General features: G+C 38.5%; 1 protein-coding gene across 1 annotated transcript in view; it reads right to left on the bottom strand.

The window, feature by feature from the left end:
* Positions 1–21,218, bottom strand: part of LOC139726223 (uncharacterized) — a 67,216-nt gene that overhangs the window by 6,659 nt on the left and 39,339 nt on the right. The window contains exons 11-13 of the mRNA XM_071637290.1: positions 4,359–4,461; positions 2,875–3,204; positions 614–828 (exon numbers count right to left, since the gene is read on the bottom strand). Of these exons, the coding sequence (XP_071493391.1) occupies positions 614–828; positions 2,875–3,204; positions 4,359–4,461 (648 nt within the window). The remainder of the gene's footprint in view (positions 1–613; positions 829–2,874; positions 3,205–4,358; positions 4,462–21,218) is intronic.

Here is a 21,218-nt window from a genome sequence, read left to right on the forward strand (position 1 = left end):
AACGTTCTCATGCCTGACTCAGTCAACGGCGTGCCGACTTTGCATATTCTGCTCAAACTTACAAAGCCGCCCAAACCGATCGATGAATAGCCAAATACCACAGTACAATGAAAGCTTTTCTCGCAATTCCATTCCTGTCACATATAGCTTGCATTTTATGTGGTGATTGGCTAGCAAGTGGAGTTTTCAAGTGATTTTGAGTGTAAATTCTAAGTTTCATGCACTGTTTCGTGTGCAAAAGGCATACCTGTACAATAATGCAGCTACTAATAGAAAAACGATTCCTGGCTCCCTATTTCATGGATTTTGTAAATTTATAGGAATGCACTTTACACACCGCCTACGCTTATAAACATTATTTCAGAGACATGCTCATGTGGTGCAGATTCCTCTTTTTCGCGCTTTCTTTCGTTGAAGGTTTTGATATCCTAAGTTTGGGCCACGGTTCCGTAAGTCTTCTTCCTTCTTCTTCTTCTTTTTCTTCAAATCGTTTTTCTTCCTCTTGTCGTTTTCTCAACATCTGTCCTGCATCTCAAAACCCCCGTACTACCTACATGCTGCGCCAGGTCCGGGAATAAAGTATTAATTCATCCATTATTAAGGCTTTCCTCACCTGAAGGTTATACGTTCCTTTTCTCTCCGTATCCACGATGTTGAAACGGCTGAGGGACGAGTCTATTATGTTCCCATTTCGACTTATGACGACGCCATTCTTCAACCACTCGAGGACGCCCTCTTTGTTAGATACGGAACACAGCATTCTGGCTGTCGTGCCAGTCGTTGCAATGGTATCACTTGGAGTTATGGTGAATACCTGGACAGGCACGGCTACAAGTGAGAAAATAAACAAAATTCAAGTTGACAGAATACTGATACGATTAATTTGCGCTGCAAGTAGTGGCAAACCCTTCCTGTACATGTCCTTGCCTTACTTTGCACATGTACTACCTGACGTGATTTTACCAAACTGGCACTCGACGTTGACCTGTAAAAGTGGATTCTTTCGCGGTGGTTTTATTTTCGCGCTTTTCGCGCTTTGAGGTTGAACCGCGAATTTAACATCACGCGAAAATGTTTTGAACCCGTTGCTTGTTACAACGCTATCATTACCGACCGCGAATTTAAACACACGCGAAAAAGTCGGCACAGATGGAAACCGCGAAAGTTTCTGTACGCGAAAGAAACCACTTTTACAGAGTAGATGAAAGTGAATTTTCATAGCAACAAGTATGAAAAGAAAGAAATAATTCCTTTGTCCAACCATACATCCAAGGCTGCGTTTACCATCTTTCTCCTGTTTAAACGGCTTTCAAAAGCGGCCCTTTCCAAAGCCCTTTAGAAACGGCTTCCAAAATAGTTGCGTTTATCAACTCTTCGCGGACACGATAACTGGCCTGTCACTGCACAGCTGCATTGCGCAATCGACCCGACGGAAGAGGTCATTATAAGGTGTGCATGGTTCGCAACTGCAGTACAAAGCCGTTTCAATACAGCTTTGCGTTTATCTCGCTTCAAAAGGCTTCTAAAAACAGGTTTCTTGAAACCTGTTTAGGAAACCTGTTTCGGAAAGCACAAATTTGCGGCTTTCGAAAAGGCTTTCCGAAAGGGCTTTCAAAACAGCTTTGCGTTTATCAACTCGTAAAAATTCCTAGAAAGCTTTTGGAAAACCTGTTTCTGCCGAGAAAAAGAGTTGATAAACGCATTGCAATATTAACGAGCTTTGGATCTGCAACGCGAACGCCAAGACGACGCAGCCTCCTGGGTAAGACAATTGAAACAACTGTCTCACGCATGTGCAGAACTCCAATTTTGGTCTAATCAATGAGGTTCAAGAGAATGGAGTCACAACCGTCTTATTTCCTTTGCTGCATGTTCGAAGCCGCCGCTCAAAAAGATTTGAAGCATGTGCCAAACAGGATCTGCCAAGCAGATAGGAAGACAAGTGACTCGTGTCTCAGTGCATAATCACCAGTCACTTTCTAAGGAAGATATGTCTTTGTGATGGTAATTACTTTTCGCTATCCCTTCTTGTAAAAGGTAGGTGGTAAATACATGAGGATGCGCGAATAGAAATCGAACAAAAAATGCTGAAATAAAGATGAAAATTACTCTACTGGGCATACCCGGGCACTAATCTGATATATCTATCAATAAAGAATTATACCTGAAGACTATTCCATGTTAGTTTCATTTGTGGAAATTAAGCGGAAAAGTGATAAAACAGGATTTCAAGGATGGTACAGCTTTAAACATTTTCACATGATACAACTCTGATTTACACTTTTACACAAATTTCTGGACGGGATTGACTTTTGTTACATGCTTTTTTCAGCAAGCTAAATTTCATTTCATTTGATAAATAAAGAAGCAAAATATGGCCAACATTATGATAACGTACAAAATGAATCTTCAGACTGCTCAGCAAGACGGCGGTGTCGAACATCGATCATCAAAGGCACAAGTGCACCCGTGGAATTCTTTTGTACAGCAATAAAAATCTGACAACTGTATGAAATAATTACAGCCAGTTGGAACTCCGGGTATAAAACCTCCTTGGTCTAATTAACGTCCTCTCAGCATTCACGTCGCAGATCGTTAATGCAATGGGGGCGCACTTTACAGTTCGTCTATTACGTTTCAAACCTCTTGGGACTTCAGCTGTCTCGGCAGTTATAGGCAAATATATCGGAAGGCAATCAGAGAACTCGGCAACAAGTTAGAGTTCAGAACAAGGGAGGGTATTTGCTATTACATAAATACGAAAAAGTCAGAATGTACCAACAAAGACAAGAGTCGTGATTTACATTATTTTTTGTTATCTCCGCGGAGGCTATGCTAATTAAATTCAACTTCAGGTCGATAGACAACACTTACGCGAGACTGTCAGATTAGCGATGGTCGACCCAATTCTCGCACCCGATCCTGACACCCAACACTGGTATGTTCCACTGTCGTTGACGAACAGATCAGCGATGTGGAGGTTAAAGCTCCCGTTGACGGCGTTGTCCGTGATGTTATACTTCGACCTCAGACTTGGGTCGATGATGTCGCGGTTCCTGGACAGTGGTATATCATCATCTTTTAACCAGACCAAAGTGTCACTTTGGGTGAGCCCAGAGACGGCACACGGCAAGCTGATGCTATCGCCGACAAAGCGATCGAAAGTTCCCCCGGGCTTCACGGTGAACTGCGGCGTTCCAAAACCTATATAAGTAATTGCCCAGGTGCAAATCAGACTGTCAATTTCGCCAGAGAGTTCTTGCTTCGTGCTCTCACTATAGCAAGCATTACATCAGCCACGCGATCGTTTATGACACGCCTCCACCAAGGTAGGACAATAGAAACAGCTGTTCGCGCATGTGCGGAACATCTTTGTCTTTTGAAAGAGAGATATTTACAGATCAGCAGTTGCGATCTTAACAAATGTAGTTTATAGAGGGAGACAAATATGAAGAAACTCATACCTGAATCTTTGTCTTTTCTTTTCTTCTTTTCTTTTTGGCTTAAGACAGTACCCCCAAATTGATATATTATCATCGCCATGGAAACTGTTTCGAACATGGCTCAACGGGCCCAAATATTTATGCCCTCACCTAGTTCTAACCCAAACTATTTAAAAAAATTGTGACGTCATCACGTCTATATTCTATTACTGCCGCGTCGTAAACATCAATAGCGTTGTCTCTAGAGCTCCCTACTGCATATAATTATGGCAATTTTACAAGTGATGGTATTACAGTGTGCAATCAATGGTAACAATCAGCAGTTTTGTTTTGTTTTGTTTTGTGTGTGTATGTGTGTGTGTGTGTTTTTTTTTTTTTGCTTTGATTTGCAATGGAATCGTATCGCTATGGTAAACACATTTGATTACAGACCTACAATTAATTGTAAAGCTACTGCAGTGTTAGGCGATGGGACCACTGGCGAAACTGTTACAAGACCACTTTTAGTTTAAGAACAAAACCCAAGAGCTTTCGTTTCCCACCGAAGTTGGAGGAGTCTGAATTTCTTAACTATTTTCATCGGACAGTTCTGAAAAACACGTATAAATGAATATATATACATATATATATAAATATATATATATATATATATATATATATATTATATATATATATATATATATATGTGTGTGTGTGTGTGTGTGTGTGTGTGTGTGTGTGTGTGTGTGTGTGTGTGTGTGTGAGGTAATACGGAGCGTCAAGTCCAATTCCTCTTTATGGCAACCTCAAACTCAACCTATTACTTATTCCACTTCTGAAGTCCAATTCTTACTTTTGCCGAGTGAGGGCGCTTGCCATTTTGATACTGAAGATCTTCAGTTCATTTATTGATCTCTATACCAAAGTAAGTCTTACCTCTGTCTGGCAGAAATGTGAAAGCTAAGCACAGCAGGGAAACTCTCGCTAGAGTGACAAGGATCCTACTTCCCGCCATCGCCACTGCCCAGACTCCGAGAACCTAACAGAGCAAAACAAAAGAACAGAAAATGTAATGATATCCTGTGTGTGGTAACGCTGGCATTAGATATGTGTAGAAATCTCCGTTTAGACATAGGATTGATCAAAGTGAGCGATGGCACAGATGGGCAGTAGATATGGTGGTGACGAACGGTGATGACGCTATTGCTGATGCTCGCAGATCCTAAACAGAAAAGAAAGTTGAAAAAAATATCGCTGCCTTCCACATGTAATCTCTTTTCACATTCATCATTTTGTATGTCATAATTACTGCTGTATGAGACATTCACAACTGCACAGAGTGTGTTATGGTGAACCTTTTTTTTTTTCTTTTTGTACAGTCATAACGCACCCAGCTGCTGTTGTATGTAGGATTCTTACACTCTGAAAATCATAGCGATGATCGATTGTATTGTCGGTATGGTCACAAGCTCCGTACAATGGACCCCACTTCCTTTGATGCAATTCCCATTTTCCCCCCACTCCTCCACTACTGGTGTCAAAATAGAAAGAAGGTTCTACAGCTGACGAAAAGCAATTTATATGCTCATAAGGAATCCCAAATGTTGTGGGTTGACGGTACGTGGTGGCGTCGTAGCAAAATCCAATTTGCTAATGAGTAATGGTATGAGTTTACGCATGGATACCTTTATTCGTGATGAATAATTCATGAGCATGGAGTGCAATATTCCTCCCATGTATTGTTGCCAATCCAACAAGCGCGATACGTTGCCATGGCAACGCTCAATCCATCGTGGCAAAGAGCGCCACTTGCCATGCAGATATTTTTGACGCAGTTCGAAGGAGAGGGGACGTACAATGCATCATATGAATACCTCACTTAAAACACACAGGCAAATTTCGTGTTTTTTTTTCTCCAAACTTTATTAAGAATTGTTACTGGCGTATGCTTTCCTTTGATATCTCTAATACTTTCACGATGATACATCATAATGCTTGCATGATTTAAGGAAACACCTTTCTGTACTAAAGAGCAGCTAGACAAAAATCTAAAGAAACAGTTTCTTATGTCCCCTTCCCCCGCTATCAAAGTCCACTATCGTTTCCACACCACCAATGACCACTGTACACTACCCTACCCTACCCTATCCTACTTAGCTTACGAACAGATGTACTCCCTCACACATACTTGGCAAGTGGACTTGTGGGGTATGACATGAGGGACATATTACCATTCACATTTTACACGACTTGCAAATTTTGAAAATTCACATTATTTGTCACAAATTAAGAAATTGAAATATAATGTTCTTTTGCCATGGATGTTAGTTCATAATAATCCATTCCATTTCTCTGTCATTCATTTTTTCAAATAATCTTTAATTCATTAACATTCAAACAACACAAAGATAAAATCATAAGCTGGTGCTGCTGTACAGAGTAACAAAATAGTCATTCTTTTTTTTTTACACAAAGAAACAAGCGCTCACACACACACACACACACACACACACACACATATATATATATATATATATATATATATATATACACACACAGGTCGCGAATTAAAAAAAAAAAACACCACACACACACATCGAATATGACTTCTTGGCGCAAAACTGGAGAGCAATAACTTAAACTGATGAGAACAAGTTACCAGATGAGTCAAGGGGGGCATTTCATGAAGCGTTTTGTCCGACAAATTTGTCGGACAAATTTGCAAAAGCCAATCAGATGCAAGGATTTCAGTAGCTTATAACAGTTTGTCAGAAAAATATCCGACCAAAACGCTTCATGAAATGCCCCCAATCTGAAGTCCAAGACTTAAATGCATGAAGCATAGTAAATAATATTTTTATGAAATTATTCTTCGTCTCGTATATAATCTTTCTTTTCTGATACTACTTCTCTCTTGTCTATAATCGTCGTTTTCAGGCTGAATGACCATTAATTGACTGGATATTTTCTAAAATCACGCACAATTAGATCCTATTGTTACGAAAAAGATTTAACGGCAAGTCAAGAGAGACCTTTGCCAAAGAGTCTACTTTCTTTCTTAAAATTGCATATTCGACGCCAACAATAATGTAGGGGGAAATGTTCTTATCTCAAATGTTGATGTGTTGTGTCTGGTTTTGTTACACAAGACTTCCCGGAATTGGTAGCAGTTGCAATGTAAGAGTTTGTGGGGTTCCTCTTTTTTTTCTTCTTCTTCTTCTCCTGCTTCTTTTTCTTCTCCTCATCCTTTTCCTCCTCCTCCTCCTATATACTTCTTCTTTTTCTTTGTCTTCTTCTTCTTCTCCTTCTTTTTATCCTTTTTCTTCCTGGGTTGCGAACGAATGTGGAGAGCACAGCTTCATAAATCGCTGATAGCATAACTACTGCAGAAGCACAGATAACAAACCAAAGCGGATCAGACATGCAAGAAAAAGGAAGATTTCGATATTTTAGTTGCCACGTATAGGTCCCCACTGAGCTAGAATCTAAAGAATATCGCCGTGGAAACGTGCTATGATAGAATTGTCCAACACTTCTTTTTCAGGATAAAAAACCCACAAACGACAAAACCATGATATTGACAACATTCAGTCAATAATTGTGTCTCATCCACAAGTCATGGCTGACAAATTCACAGTCCATTTTAGTCGGCTGCAAATGATGAACGTGCAAATCGTGACGTGCATCTCGTAGTAATTTGTGTAAACAGCGCCTGCCAACATATACTGTATTATTATCTCCGTGGACTGGCCCTTTCCTTCGATGGGTGATGTGTGGCGTCTTTCGGATGGTTCACAATGAGGCGAACCTTGGCGCTCTTTCCAAAATGAAACAATTCGGTCACACAAGGTTGATACTTGATAATTATATACCTCGTGTTCACTGTCAAACTCTAGGCGATTCTTCAGTCTGCTCAGTATTTCTGTGGACAAGCTGTGTGATTTTTATGTTAGGGTCTTTGCAGACACATTCAGACTTGGTCAAGAACCTGGTTGTATCAGGGAGTTGTTACAGATGAAGAAAGAACTGTTGCTCTCCGTTTGTTCGGCACCGCCGAAGAGTTTTGCGCATAACGGTGGTACGAAGGTACTTTGACAAAAGAGAGCACTCGGTAATTTAGGGCCTTCTCACAGCAGAAAACACTTCTCCCAAGCCGCGATCACACTGGCAAAAGATCGAGATGTTTACGATTCTGATCTGTATGTATACTGAATGGATAAACGATTCTATATTATCAGGTTTCTTTTTGTTCTTTCCCTCGCAATTGTCATGCACGTGAGGTTTGACGACTGAAGTTTAAATTGAATTGATAACTATCACATAATTATGGTGGAAATACTCCAGAAGAATGAGTACAATTGCACAAAAGAAAAAAGGAATTCAAAAAACATCATTATCAATATCGGGCCCAGATATATTTTCAAACTGCAGTCCTTTTATTTCATAATGAAATTGGCAAAAGCATGTGACATTTGTCTTTGAGCCTCAGTGCCTCTATTGATATAAACCCTCATTCAGATCAACCTGAAGGCACCCGACTCTGACACTGCCTGATAGAGTGATATGGGTACAAGATGAACAGATCAAGAATATCAAGCTTGACCGTAGACTTTCAAGATATCCGCAATTGAAATCTGCAATTTCAAACGATGAAAACGACGAAAAAGCAAGAAACCAACACAATCTGGGACAGAAATAAAATAGGCATGTTTTTGGAAAACTCGTTTTAGAGACATTAACTTCACTCAGTAGCTTAAGGAACCACCTACTAAAGCCGATGGCACATTAATATTGACGTGAAAATAAAAAGCCATGATAAATGTTAGTGTTGATATCAATAAATCAATGTATTTGTCATATTTCTCAATGAAAATACATCAAACGCAACAATCGAATAAAACATAACCGCATCATAAAGAAACATATAAAGGATAAAACTTGATGACATATTTGACAACACCAAAGAAAACTTATGGGGAGGATCAAATCAAGGGAGGATGCATATTATACGCATAATGCTAATGGCTGTTTGGAAGTTTTATGCTGGGTAGTAAGTGATAGTGTCAGACTATCTTTAGATTACTACAACTTGATATTCTTTTTTTTTCATCAGACATATCGGAGGTTCTTTCAATTATGGGGGATGTGTTGATGTATAGTAAATGTATAGTAAATGTATAGTAAATGTATAGTATGTATTGGGAAAAGGTAAACAGACTTGTGCCAGGGTGCTTATTGAGCCTTGCAATGATTTCAGTTTTAGATAACTTATAAAACCACCTCACAATCTCATCTGCTCCCACAGTAATCATTCTGGAATTTTCCATTTTCCGCCATCATCCTTAATCCATTCATATTCATTTTTCTATTCATTTTTGTGTCTTCTGTTTAGTTTTAATGTGTCTATTTATTTATCTATTCATTTTTTTTATCTATCTATCTACTATGTCTTATTTATCTACCCATTATACCGTCTTCTTTTAGCAGGGTAGCCCTTTCAGCTCAGTTAGAACTGCTCTGTCAAGGGGCCCTGCATCACAATAAGTACAGTTTTATTGTATTTTGAAGAACAAACTTGCAGGCAAGGTAACAAAGAGGAAACACATCCTGTATGATATTATGTGCTTACCTACACAGGCGTTCTCTCTTAAAAAGCAATTCTTCTGTATGATCAGAAATCCAACTGTGGGCACGGGTCAAATTTTGTAGAATGCAACGCGGTGACGGAGCTTTACTGGGAAGCGAATACTATACGAACAAACGAAAGGAAAGCTGCCCGGTGCGAAGCTGGTATCATGTGCCCATGCAGGCGTCGGGTTCCGGATCAATTTGCGCAGAACGAATATATCGCTGAAACATGAAGGTACACGTTTGGTAATGATACTCTGTCTGCATGGAGCGGTATAAATGGACCTACTCATGAATAAGATGTGAAATTACGTCTCTCTTGGAGATGAGCATTTTAACCAGCTTTAACAATCATCACATCCACGTCGTCGATTTACAAGTAAACTAATAAAGACCTCTACACTTTGTCATATAGAGATCCTTTGCTGTCGGACGAAATATCACAATACCAGTTTCCGGAACGGAACTATAAAATGAAACCTGAGGGGAAAGATGATCTAATTGGTTTTTGAAGCACCGTTGAAGCACATGGCATCTAGCAACTGTTTGCGTAGGCATACGTATATGATAGTATCCAATTAACTAATTTCCAAGACGGAGCAGGTTTGGTAGGAAAATAAATTGCATACAACGTATGTCGATTGTGTAGCCACTGTTGCTAGGAAGCGTAATCAATTGATTGCAAAGCGCATTACCCTCATCTCTACTCTCTACCTCTCTCTACCTCTCTCTCCCTTTCTCCCACACTCACTCCTCACACACACACACACACACACACACACACACACACACACACACACACACACACACACTCCCTCTCTCCATCTCTCCCTCTCTGCCTTTCTCTCTCTCTCTCTCTCTCTCTCTCTCTCTTTCTCACTCACTCTATAGAAGATATTTCTCCCTCTCACTCTCTCCTTTATTCCCTACACATACTTGCGTATTTCATTCTAGTAATCTTTATTTCATTTCATTGAATACATGATAATAGCGTAAATCATGAACGGTCTATCAAATTCGTATTATAACAGTCCAATAATGATCTATGTACAATCATTGAAATTTGAAAACAAATCTAATTCGAACCTTATGATATCAAGACAATATTTTAAGAATGAAATCAGAAATCACCAATCGAAATAATTAAAAAATGGATTAGACGTATATGTACACACACAGATGTACACGCTGTCACATAACAGGAGATGCTAACTCTTACATTTTTTTTGCAATATTTCTTACTGATTTTGGCCCCAAATATTCAGGTTTGATGGAACATACTGTTTTTCCTAATTTTATCACTACACGTGTCTGCTGCGGGAAAGGGAAAAGTTCTGTTTCTTTCCACCAAAAGCACGCTTCTTCAACCAACAAAATACTGCAATGCCTTCTGCAAGTTTGACATCCCGGTCCGGGCATAACACACAAACACACACACACACACACACACACACACACACACACACACACACACACACACACATACACACACACACACACACACACTCACAAGTTATACACGAGCATCTGTTATTGTGTTATCTCCAACTTTTATTTCTAATGCTATCACGCCTCTCCCCCCCCCCCCCTCCTCCCCGGATGATACCATCTAATTGAACAACATCCCTGAAATATTGATGCAAGGTTGAAGATATTTTTTTTTTTTGTCCAGTAGCCCTTTATTACTTTTTTTCTACATTCCGTATCTGCTGCTGGTTACATGCTGGAAAATCAATTTCAATTAGCGGTGATGTAACGGTGTTCATCCATTACTATATTGAATCATTCCTGACTTGCTATTGCATTTATGCCTAATAAGTCTTTTTTTTTTCTTGTAGTTATGATAAATCGGTATGTTACTGTCAGGAGAAATAGCAAGGTTTGCTATTAAAACGTTTATATCATCATGATACATTAGGTGTTTGAAAGTTGTAACGGTGGCAATAATGTTAGCAGCAATATAGCGTGAAGATAATGTACAGTCATGCAGTATCATATATGATAGCAGTAGAACTTCATACTTCTTGCTAAATGGTATTTGAAGTATGAATATATTATGATACATTATGATACACGCACACACACATACACACACACACATATATATATATATATATGTATATATTATATATATATATATATATATGCATGTACATATATCTCATATATGCATAATTATATACATATTCAATACACCACACACAAGTATTATGTATGAGGAGTCTTTTTCCAAGGTGCTGAATTTACGTTTAATGGTATGGAGGAAAACCTGACTTTTTTATATCGCAATCTTTAAGTGTTGTCATGCTATGACTTGTCTTATAGAAGTACCCAATTATGTGATAAAGAAGATATGCCTATCCAAAATCTACCTGTCTGCACTGCTTCATTTTTTATGTTTCATTCTCTCTCTCCCCCTCTCTCTCTGTCTCTCTCTGTCTCTCTCTCTCTGTCTCTCTGTCTCTCTGTCTCTCTCTCTCTCTCTCTCTCTCTCTTTGCGTGCATGCTGGCGGTCAGTTACTGCCTTTCTGCTGGTTAGTTGAGAGTCGGCTGGGGCCATGTTAAAATTTTTAATGACATTCTGTGGGAGTTCTACCATATTAAAATAGTTCCTTCAGAGGGATTCCTTCACCAAGTTTTCAGCCCTCACTCGCCACCCATGTGCCTGACATGCAGGTCACACGGAATACACGTAAGTAGAACGTAAGTAGCACGGGTCAAGCAGATAAGACGCATGCAAAACTGGCCCAAATCCTTGTCCGTCCGCAAAACTTGTCCAGCATGCTGGAAAATCCCAACAAGCAAAAAGCCCGCGTAACTTCCCCCGGAATGGTGTGACAGCGCCTAAACTTGACTGCGAGTAAATAGGACTTCCGTGCGCAATTCCGGGCAACCACGCGCGAGATACGTGCTGGGTGCTGTCATGTCCGACCATTTGCGGGGACATCCACGGTTGGCCCGCACATGACAGTACCTGCCATTCCCTGCCAGTGAAACACCCATATTATGCTCGCACAATGCCGGCAGATTAAATGCGTGTCCAGCCCAAAGGCACAGATCCACATGCAACCTATAGGTAATTCAAGCTGGTTAACTGCCTGTGACTTCCGTCTGCTACGGGCCTCCTTTTGGTGTTCTGCGTGAACCTCTGGTGGCAATCCCCACGATTCACCCGGAACAAGTTTTGAGCATGCTCAAAACTTGGCTGCGGGTAAATCGGACTTGCGTGCGCACCTCCGGGCAACTACGGGCGACTACGTGCTCTAGGTACAGTCAGGTGAGTGCCATATGCGTGGACCTCCGGATAGCAAAAATTGATCCTAATGGCAAGTAACAAGGAAGGCTTGCCAAGAAAGGTACATTTCAGCATGCTCAGAACCTATTCCGGGTGAGTCGTGGGGGTTTCCCGCCGAGGCCCACACAGAACACCAGTATCCATAGGAGGTCCGTAGCGGCAGCATCTCGCTGGCAACTTCCGCGAAAGTAACACGCAGTTGTAACGCATGTACTTCGCAGTGCCCGTATGTCGCCTGTTACTAGAATGTAGGTAGAACGTTAGCCTTTAGCCAAACCCTCTCATGAGTCCTTGTTTTGATGGAAACAATCTTTGAAGGCTGTCTGGACGTATATCTCCTTTGTGTCTTAATTGAGACTAATTGCGATACAACAACGATCACATCCGGGATCGCCCCCACAGAACTCTACGCACAGAGTTCTGTGGATCGCCCAGACCGCTCACGCCGTATACCATTGTTGCAAACGCCTTCTCGCACGTTTAGTCTACATTCAAGGCAGCGGAGGCCTTGTCCGAAGGCTAGTAGAAGGTAAGGTAAGCAGGCAAGACGGGCGCGAAACTCACCCACACCCTCCTCCTCCCGCAGAAAATTAATTGAATAAACCTTGCCCGAAAAGGTGTAACAGGGCCTATAAAAAAAAACAAATAAACAAACAAGGACGATACGGTCCTTGTTGACATAGAAGGTGATTCTGAACCATGTCATCTACAAGCTGTTAATGAGAATTTCATTAAAGAAATACGATGTTTCCATCAAACTGGGACACATAAGAGGGTTAAGCCCTTTTCAAGGCTTTGCAGATTTACATAGGAATATGATATCGGTCTCAACGACATGTTCAAACAAGATCGCGTTTTTGTGTCATTTATCAACTATACCAGAGACGTCAATATCGAATTAATTTGAAAGCCTGAATGTGACTGACTTTTGATTCACATAACATATATCATTACACGTCTTTCTAACTATATTGTGACCCTGGATTACAAAAACAGCAACAACAACAACAACAACAAGAACAAAAGACCGTCAGATATGGACCTTTCGTTAAGGGTATATTCTGAAAGAGCAGAATTCAGTCTATAAAATGATGTATAACTAAACTGAAATGGACTAAATATTAGAGAAAAAGTACATACTCTGGAAAAGTTCGTACTGCGAAAAGAGGCTCCGAATTGGAGTGTCTATTTGAGCGCTTGATCTCAAGCAGTGCTAGCTTTTAAAGGTCATTAAAGTTGAAAATGAAAAGTGTAAAAGAATTTTAAGAAATGAAAAGGGGTCTCGTAGACATACCTAATCACACTATTTTACACAAATACTGAAATAAGTGTTCCTCAAAACTGTTGAAAACGCCGTTTCCCACCTGTTTTATGAGTCCCAAACTATAGAATAATTTAAATGTAGGAGTATTGGTCTTTCAGGAAATATGAAAAACTTAAGATAGACTAAGGTTGATCCGATTCACCTATTTTGAAACCTCACGTAAAATCAGTGTGTGTGACTTCATATTCATTTTGTGATGTGATTTGTGATGTACGTTGACATAATTTATCTAATATTGATATGCATGACTTTGTTGAGCTTCGGTTACACTTCCGACGTTTTAGCATATGCCTTCTCCCTGAAATGCTGTTGTTGGAAGTCATTGTAGCTGATGGCTCATGTTACAGGATGTTCTGATAATACATAATGATACTTTATGTATTATGTTGCTGATTGGGGGTTTCCCTGGATAGTGGCATATTACCTGGAATCAGTCATATCAGCTGTTAGAGTAGATGTTCCTGTTATTGACCGAAAAGGTTTCGGTTCGAGTTTGGGTTAGGGTTAGGATTTGGATTAGGTTCAGGATTAGGATTAGGGTCAGGGGAAGGGTTTTGCCCAGGAGGCAATTGCCATAGGCCAAAATTGGCTCGATCCTCCTCTTTCTTTGCGGCGTGTACGAGGAACCAGCTTTCTGGATTATTCCTTTCTGAGCAGCAGCGAATCAATCGAATACAGCCTGGTTTGGAACTTTCATACGCAGGGACACCTGAATTATCTGTGGAGAAAGAAAAAAATGTAAATATATCTTAGGTCGAATGTTATTTCATAAAATATAATAGAACTGTTAATGGATCTCTTCCCATTGGGTATCGCCTCTCCCTTTTCACTTCATCTAAAGAATCTGTTGCTTGTTGGAAAAACACAAATCACAAAATGGGGAAGTTGGCATTCTGTCTTTATTTTTTTTTTTCGTTATCTGCATTCCTCCTTTATGCAATCTACGTAAATGTAAAGTTGTCTCTACCTGGAAAACAGAAAAAAAATGGTGCTGTGATTTACATCTCTATAACCATTTGTAGAAATGATGTTATTTAAAGGAAACCCAAACCCAAAGAGTAATGTTGATTGACTGAAAGCAGCAGCATTAGTAGAACATGTCAGTGTAAGTTTAAGGAAAAATGGACAATTGATGCAAAAGTTATGAATTTTTAAAGTTTTGGTGTTGGAACCGCTGGATGAGGAGACTACTAGAGGTTATGGTGTCATGTGCGGACAACAATATAAATTAAAATATAAAGGGAATTCCACACACACGCAAAAAAAAAATCATTTCTCATGAAAATTAAACATTCCATCAACTTGATACTGACATATGTTAAGGGTAGCAATTATTCCCCATGCTTTCTGAAAGCAGTTAGTCAAGTGCTCTTTCATTATGCTAGAAAAGTTAATTTTTGTGGAATTTTCCTTATATTTTCTTTATATTGTTGTCCATACATACGTCATAACCTCTAGTAGTCTCCTCATCCAGAGGTTCCAACACCAAAACTTTAAAAATTTGTAACTTTTGCATCGATTGTGTGATTTTCATCAAACTTTCATTGATGTGTTCTACTAATGTGGCTGCTTTCACTCAATCCACATTGCTCTTTGGGTTTGGGTTTCCTTTAATTATTGCTTCTACGTAGCTCTTTTCGCATGGAAAATTATGATGATGACTAAAATGTGAACATACTACTATCATTATATTAAATTGATTAAAATTGATCTCGGCTAATGCAGTCTTCAGGAATCAAATTTGTAGGTTGGCTTACGCGAAAAAAAAAGGAAAGAAAGGGAGACAATTTTGTCACTCTGATTTCCCTTTTCATCACTCTTCACTTTAAGAAAGATTAATGTTTTGATAACGAATTTCCTTTTTGAAACTGAATAGCGCTTTGAAACCGAGACGTTTCGTGACGCGAGAGAGAGAGAGAGAGAGAGAGAGAATACCGGTAAAAATAAATGTTACAGAAATGAGATAGGGCTCGCTTTTTGAAACCGATCTATTTTTGTTGGTTGGTTTACATTTTAAAAAATTAATGTCTTCCGTGATAGTTTGAATTTGGACAAAAACTATGGAACGCCATTAAGGAAACAATACAAAATTCATTTCACTCCAGCCAATATTCATTTCACTTTTAACAAATACATTTCACTCACAAACATTGATTTTACTTTTTATAAAAATACATTTCACTTTTCACAATAATACATTTCACTTTTGCATTAAACTTCATCTCACTTTTCACAAAAATACATTTCACTTTTGAATTAAAATTCATTTCACTTTTCACAAAAATACATTTCACTTTTACATAAAGATTCATTTCACTTTTCATAAAAATACATTTCACTTTTAGATACAAATTCATTTCACTCTTCACAAAAATACATTTCACTTTGGCGTACCATATCACTCAGACGAAACCATTTCACTGCGCTAAAACCATTTCACTCTGATAAAACCATTTCACTCTGATAAAACCATTTCACTCTGATACAAAAAAAATACGTTCCTCTTTTTTCCCGGCCAAAAGGTGGCGCCAGTCTGAGAGGAGTCACAGTGCCATGGCACTTTGTTAGCACCGGCTGGCTATGCATACAGTACCTAGATTTACTGAGTAGCCAGTCAGTCGGCAAGCCCGAAAAAAAACCCGTCTAGAATATCCAAGTCCTCGCACGCGAGTTGACCCCGCAAGTCATAGAGAGCGCGATTGGAGAATCGTTTTGAAATGCTCATATCTTGGTCACTGAATTACGTTTTCACATGATTTTTCTTTTATTTGATAGGTGAAGGTTAAAACTTGGATGCTATCTTGTTGATTTTTCCAAGAACGACATGAAAGATTATCAACTTCGTGGCTAACTAATTGCAGATGTTCCGGAAATAATGGATACAGATATTCTTCTAAAATTCTCCTCAAAGTCTTCTTTTTCATCGTGGGCACCAACAAAAGTTATATCATGTAAAAGTAAATTTATTCAGCTTTAAGATGATACCTAAAAGTGTAATGTGATGATTTGTAGATGGGTCAGCAGCCAGCTGATATCATAGGGATGTCATTCCTTTTTTTCTCGGCACGAAATCGCGAAGTACTGTACTGTCCCACATATAGAAATTGACGTGTGTCCTCGATGCCTTTGTACGTGTGTGTTACTGTATGAGCGACCCCAGCGTAAATACACGTGGTCAGTTTCGAGCGTCTAGCTGTGATATACTGTACTTGTGTCTGTCATTAGACATTACGTACTAATAGTCTATAGCCTCTTGCTGGGCCTCCCTCTCTCTCTCTCTCTCCCTCTCTTTTTTTGATTATATGTCTTGTTCTTGTTATTCATAATACGTGTACAATGTATGTTTGTTTTGTTTGCTTTTGTCCACCCTTCTGATTTCGTCAACAGGAAGTGTCTGATTCTCAGTTTCATTCTGCCATCAATCATTCACATCACTCTCTCTCAATTCAAAGCATCCTAAGCATCCACTTAAATACATTACTGTATAACCACTACTTATACCGTTCACTCCGCTACAGTGAACACAGTTACATTATATCGAAATTTTGCTTACATTATCCACTTTTTTTTTTACATGCTTGGTTATAACAACATTTTGATATAACAAAAGAAAGCTGTTGATCCCAAGGACTTCACTACATTACTTCACTCTATTACTATAGGCCTACCTAACTAGGCAGAGAAATTTACATACATTATTGCACGTGCCATTCTCATCAATTAATAAAATACCTTTTTTTTCATTAATAACAACAGAGAAAGGAGCACAATCCACGAGTCTTTTTTCTTTATAAATGTATATACATCTCCATATATATATATATATATATATATATATATATTTATTAATTTATTACATGTAAGTGTTGAAAGAACTACATTGCAGTTAAGTTTCAAGGTATCCACCAATCTTCATGACAATGTATCACACACATAACAACAAAAAAAAATAATACCTAAAGTAAGAGCTGCATAAGCAGTCTACAGTTTTATCTACTTTTTAGCAGTATAGTCAAATGCAGTTTTAGATCATTTCATTTTTTTTTATTTATAACTCTCATTTATTTATTCATCCATTTATTAATTATTTTTAATTTATTTTTTGGTGGTGGTATTGGACTCAGTCTCCAGCCAAGTGGCATGTAAGAGACCTGCGAAAGGTACAACTGTCAGCGGTCTTGTGAGTACATGTAGGAACGCGAGTAGGATCAGTCTGTCTTGACTACAACAGTGATGTACAGTGAACATTTCACCAAAAAAATCTTCTGGTGAAGCTCAGTAATAAGACAAGAGCAAATGAAAGTACCATGTAGTTTGAACAATTGCAGAGCTACATTGTATTGAGCAGATCTGTACAAATAAAATGCCGGCAAATTTTGACACTGGCAATAAACAAACTATACTGATACCGATGTTGCACAAACATGAAACAGTTGTGAATATGGCTTGAATGTTATGTAAGTGAATAAAATCAAGCAAGAATACCACAAATGTTTTGAGGCAATACTCTGTAAATTACATGCCATCTACACTTTATGCAAGGTTTCACTCAAATGATACATGTACAGAGATATTCTAAACTTCATTAATAGTTCAAACTGCATGAATGTTTGAGGGTGTACAAATGCCCTTGAGTACTCTGAAGGCAGGTACACATACGTGTATCTACTATAGTATTCACATCACCAAGGTTTCACACACATGAATAGAGGGTGACAGTAGACTGGCAGCTGCAAGAGCAATTTGAAGGTGTACATGTATACATATGAAGTGTACTTACTGGAAACAAAATGAAACATGTACAAAATATATAAACTTCATTGACAGTCCAAACAGCAGAGAATGTTTTGAAGGTGTACATATGCCCTTAAATACTTTGAAGGCAAGTACAATGTATCTATTGGTCACACTGCCAATGTTTCAAACACATGAACTGGCAGCTGCATCAACAATTCAGAAGTGTACATACTACATATGAAGCAGGGGCGGATCCAGGAATTCCGTAAAGAGGGGACGCGTTTACAAAATTAAAGGGGGGCGCATGCACCCCTCCCCCCATTTTTTTCTTTTAATTTCTTTTGTTTAAACAAAAAATAAAGGGGGCGTGCACCAGTTGCGGTCCTAACTGGATCCGCCAATGTATGAAGTACACTTACTGGAAACTAAACAGATAAAAAATTTAAAGTAACTTTAAAACATCAATATTACTGGAAATCGAAGCAGACAGATTAGATTTGGCCTTATAGCATCTTGCAAAACATCTATGTGAAGAAATCTTTCATTCCCAACTTTAGCATTGACTGTATATAATCTTATCTGAAATGTCAAAAGGCAAACTAATCATCCCAACATCTCTGTCAACTGAATACACATGTATCAGTACATGTACACAAGCAGTATCATACACATTTAAAATATCTGTGTGTCACTCTCTTCATGGTTATGACTGAGTGAATGATACAAATGTGTATTCGAACCCCTTACCAGTAACAACACTCGACAACCCTGGGGTAGACTACAGGCCAACATGAAACCCCCCAGGTGTTATAAAAATCTGCTCATCTTACCTTTCACAAGGTCCACAATTTTTCTTTATAGGTATCTAATAAGAGCATGCCCGTTCAATGCGAACATGTCCAAAATTTTGGTTGATTTGGGGGAAGTACTAATGTAATGTATCATCTATCTAACTGTTGTGTCAAAATCTTCATCTTCCTTATCCCTTCTTGACCGTTCAATTCCTTTTGGTGACATACCTTGTGTATCTTCCTGAACGAACAGAATTCTTACATCTTTGAAACCTCTTCTGAAATGGGTCACAACCAAAATATTAGCAATAAAACATGCATACATGTACTAACTAAACCTCTTATAGTGCTTCAGTGATGATGTACAAATTAAATTCATACCTTCAGCAACAAGACATGCCCCTGTCGAGTAATGGATGTACGTCCAGATACTACTTCATACTGTACAATGTACTTGCTTCCATAACATTTATCAAGAATATCATGAAGGATAATATTTAGTTTAATCAGGGCTCATAATTCTGCCATCTGTACAAACTCCAAAGTAATTTAAATGCACATAATTTAACATACACTACCTTGCATAGTTCCACACATTGATGTATCTGTAATGGTCGAACTTCACATTTACTACAACAACCGTGCTTTTCAAAGAATATACATGTACATCCTCTTTACTAAAAATGTTACCGTAAAGATGAATGAAGTTGATATACAGTAACATACTGTAATATGTTACAATTGTATATCAACTTCATTCTTCCTATTGTATCATATCACATATTTAGCACCTTTCTGAGGTAGGTTATCATGATCACATACTGCTCTAGGTTTTTCAATGAAATGAAAAAGTTGACAGGTGTACTAATCAGTTGTTTCTATTCTTGTGAGGAAGTCACTCAGCACTTGCAAAACAGCAGTGCTCTCCTTGATAAAAATCTGTCAGAGATTGAATGGTACGTGTGCATCCAAGAAAACAAAATACACTATAGAACTGACAGTGTAGATCTTCTCGTTTATGTCATGCAGATTTTCCTGGAGGCCACAGAGAAGAGAATCACCTTAAATATGCATGTTCCATCGGTGTGATGTCAGGTACTGGGGATACCTACATATACAATGTGACACAAATAGAGAAAATTAATCATAGATGATATTATAAACCATTACTCACAATAACATGTCCGAAAACATTATGTTGGAGTAAACCCCAATTCAAGCAGAGAGAAACTACAGACATGCACTGTACTATGGTAAACATATGAAGAGTCTGTTCGCAAAAACCGATAAGTCCATTTTTGAAGATTTTCAAGTACGGTCTCTGTCATAAAGTACAAAATAACACCTTTTAAATGAGATATTGGTCACTACATATAAAAGGGCATTTTTGAAGTTATGGTCGAAAGAAGCAAAAATTTTCTTAGTATTCTCTTTATTTTTCCTGACCTTTAATCGCAAATATCTCCATTTGGCAAATATGGACTTATCGGTTTTTGCGAACAAACTCTTCATATTATTCTGAGAATAATTGCATTCATTCAGACATCCTCGTAAACTTTATTGTTACAAATTGTAGATGCGGAAGACTAATAATACATCTCTATATTTATTGACAACCTGTATACCAACTTGAAAAATTCAAATAGCCTGGTACTCTATTAGTGTTAACATTGCAGCCGGGTCAACTCTTAAACATGTCATGAAAATTATGTTTACATCAAATACTAGAATCGCTCTTGTGCCTTCTTTCTCCATGCGAAAGAAAAAAAACTAATAATAATAATAATATTGAATCTATACTGTTCTTGTTTGTATATGAGTAGGTGCCTAAATCATATAATAATTAACTACTAAGAGATGAAGACTAAGACCCTGTTTATTATAGACAGCATACACATTGTACACTGTACAATTTTTGTGAATAAGTTGTAAATTCAAATTTACAAATTGCCATCGCCACATACAATTGTAGGCCTACCGCCACCGGCCTACACTGACTCACTGTACACAACACACGATAT

The sequence above is a fragment of the Diadema antillarum genome, unplaced genomic scaffold, assembly GCF_040938485.1.
Source record: "Diadema antillarum isolate AM-2024a unplaced genomic scaffold, OU_Dant_1.0 seq00000081_RagTag, whole genome shotgun sequence".
Lineage (NCBI taxonomy): Eukaryota > Metazoa > Echinodermata > Echinoidea > Diadematoida > Diadematidae > Diadema > Diadema antillarum.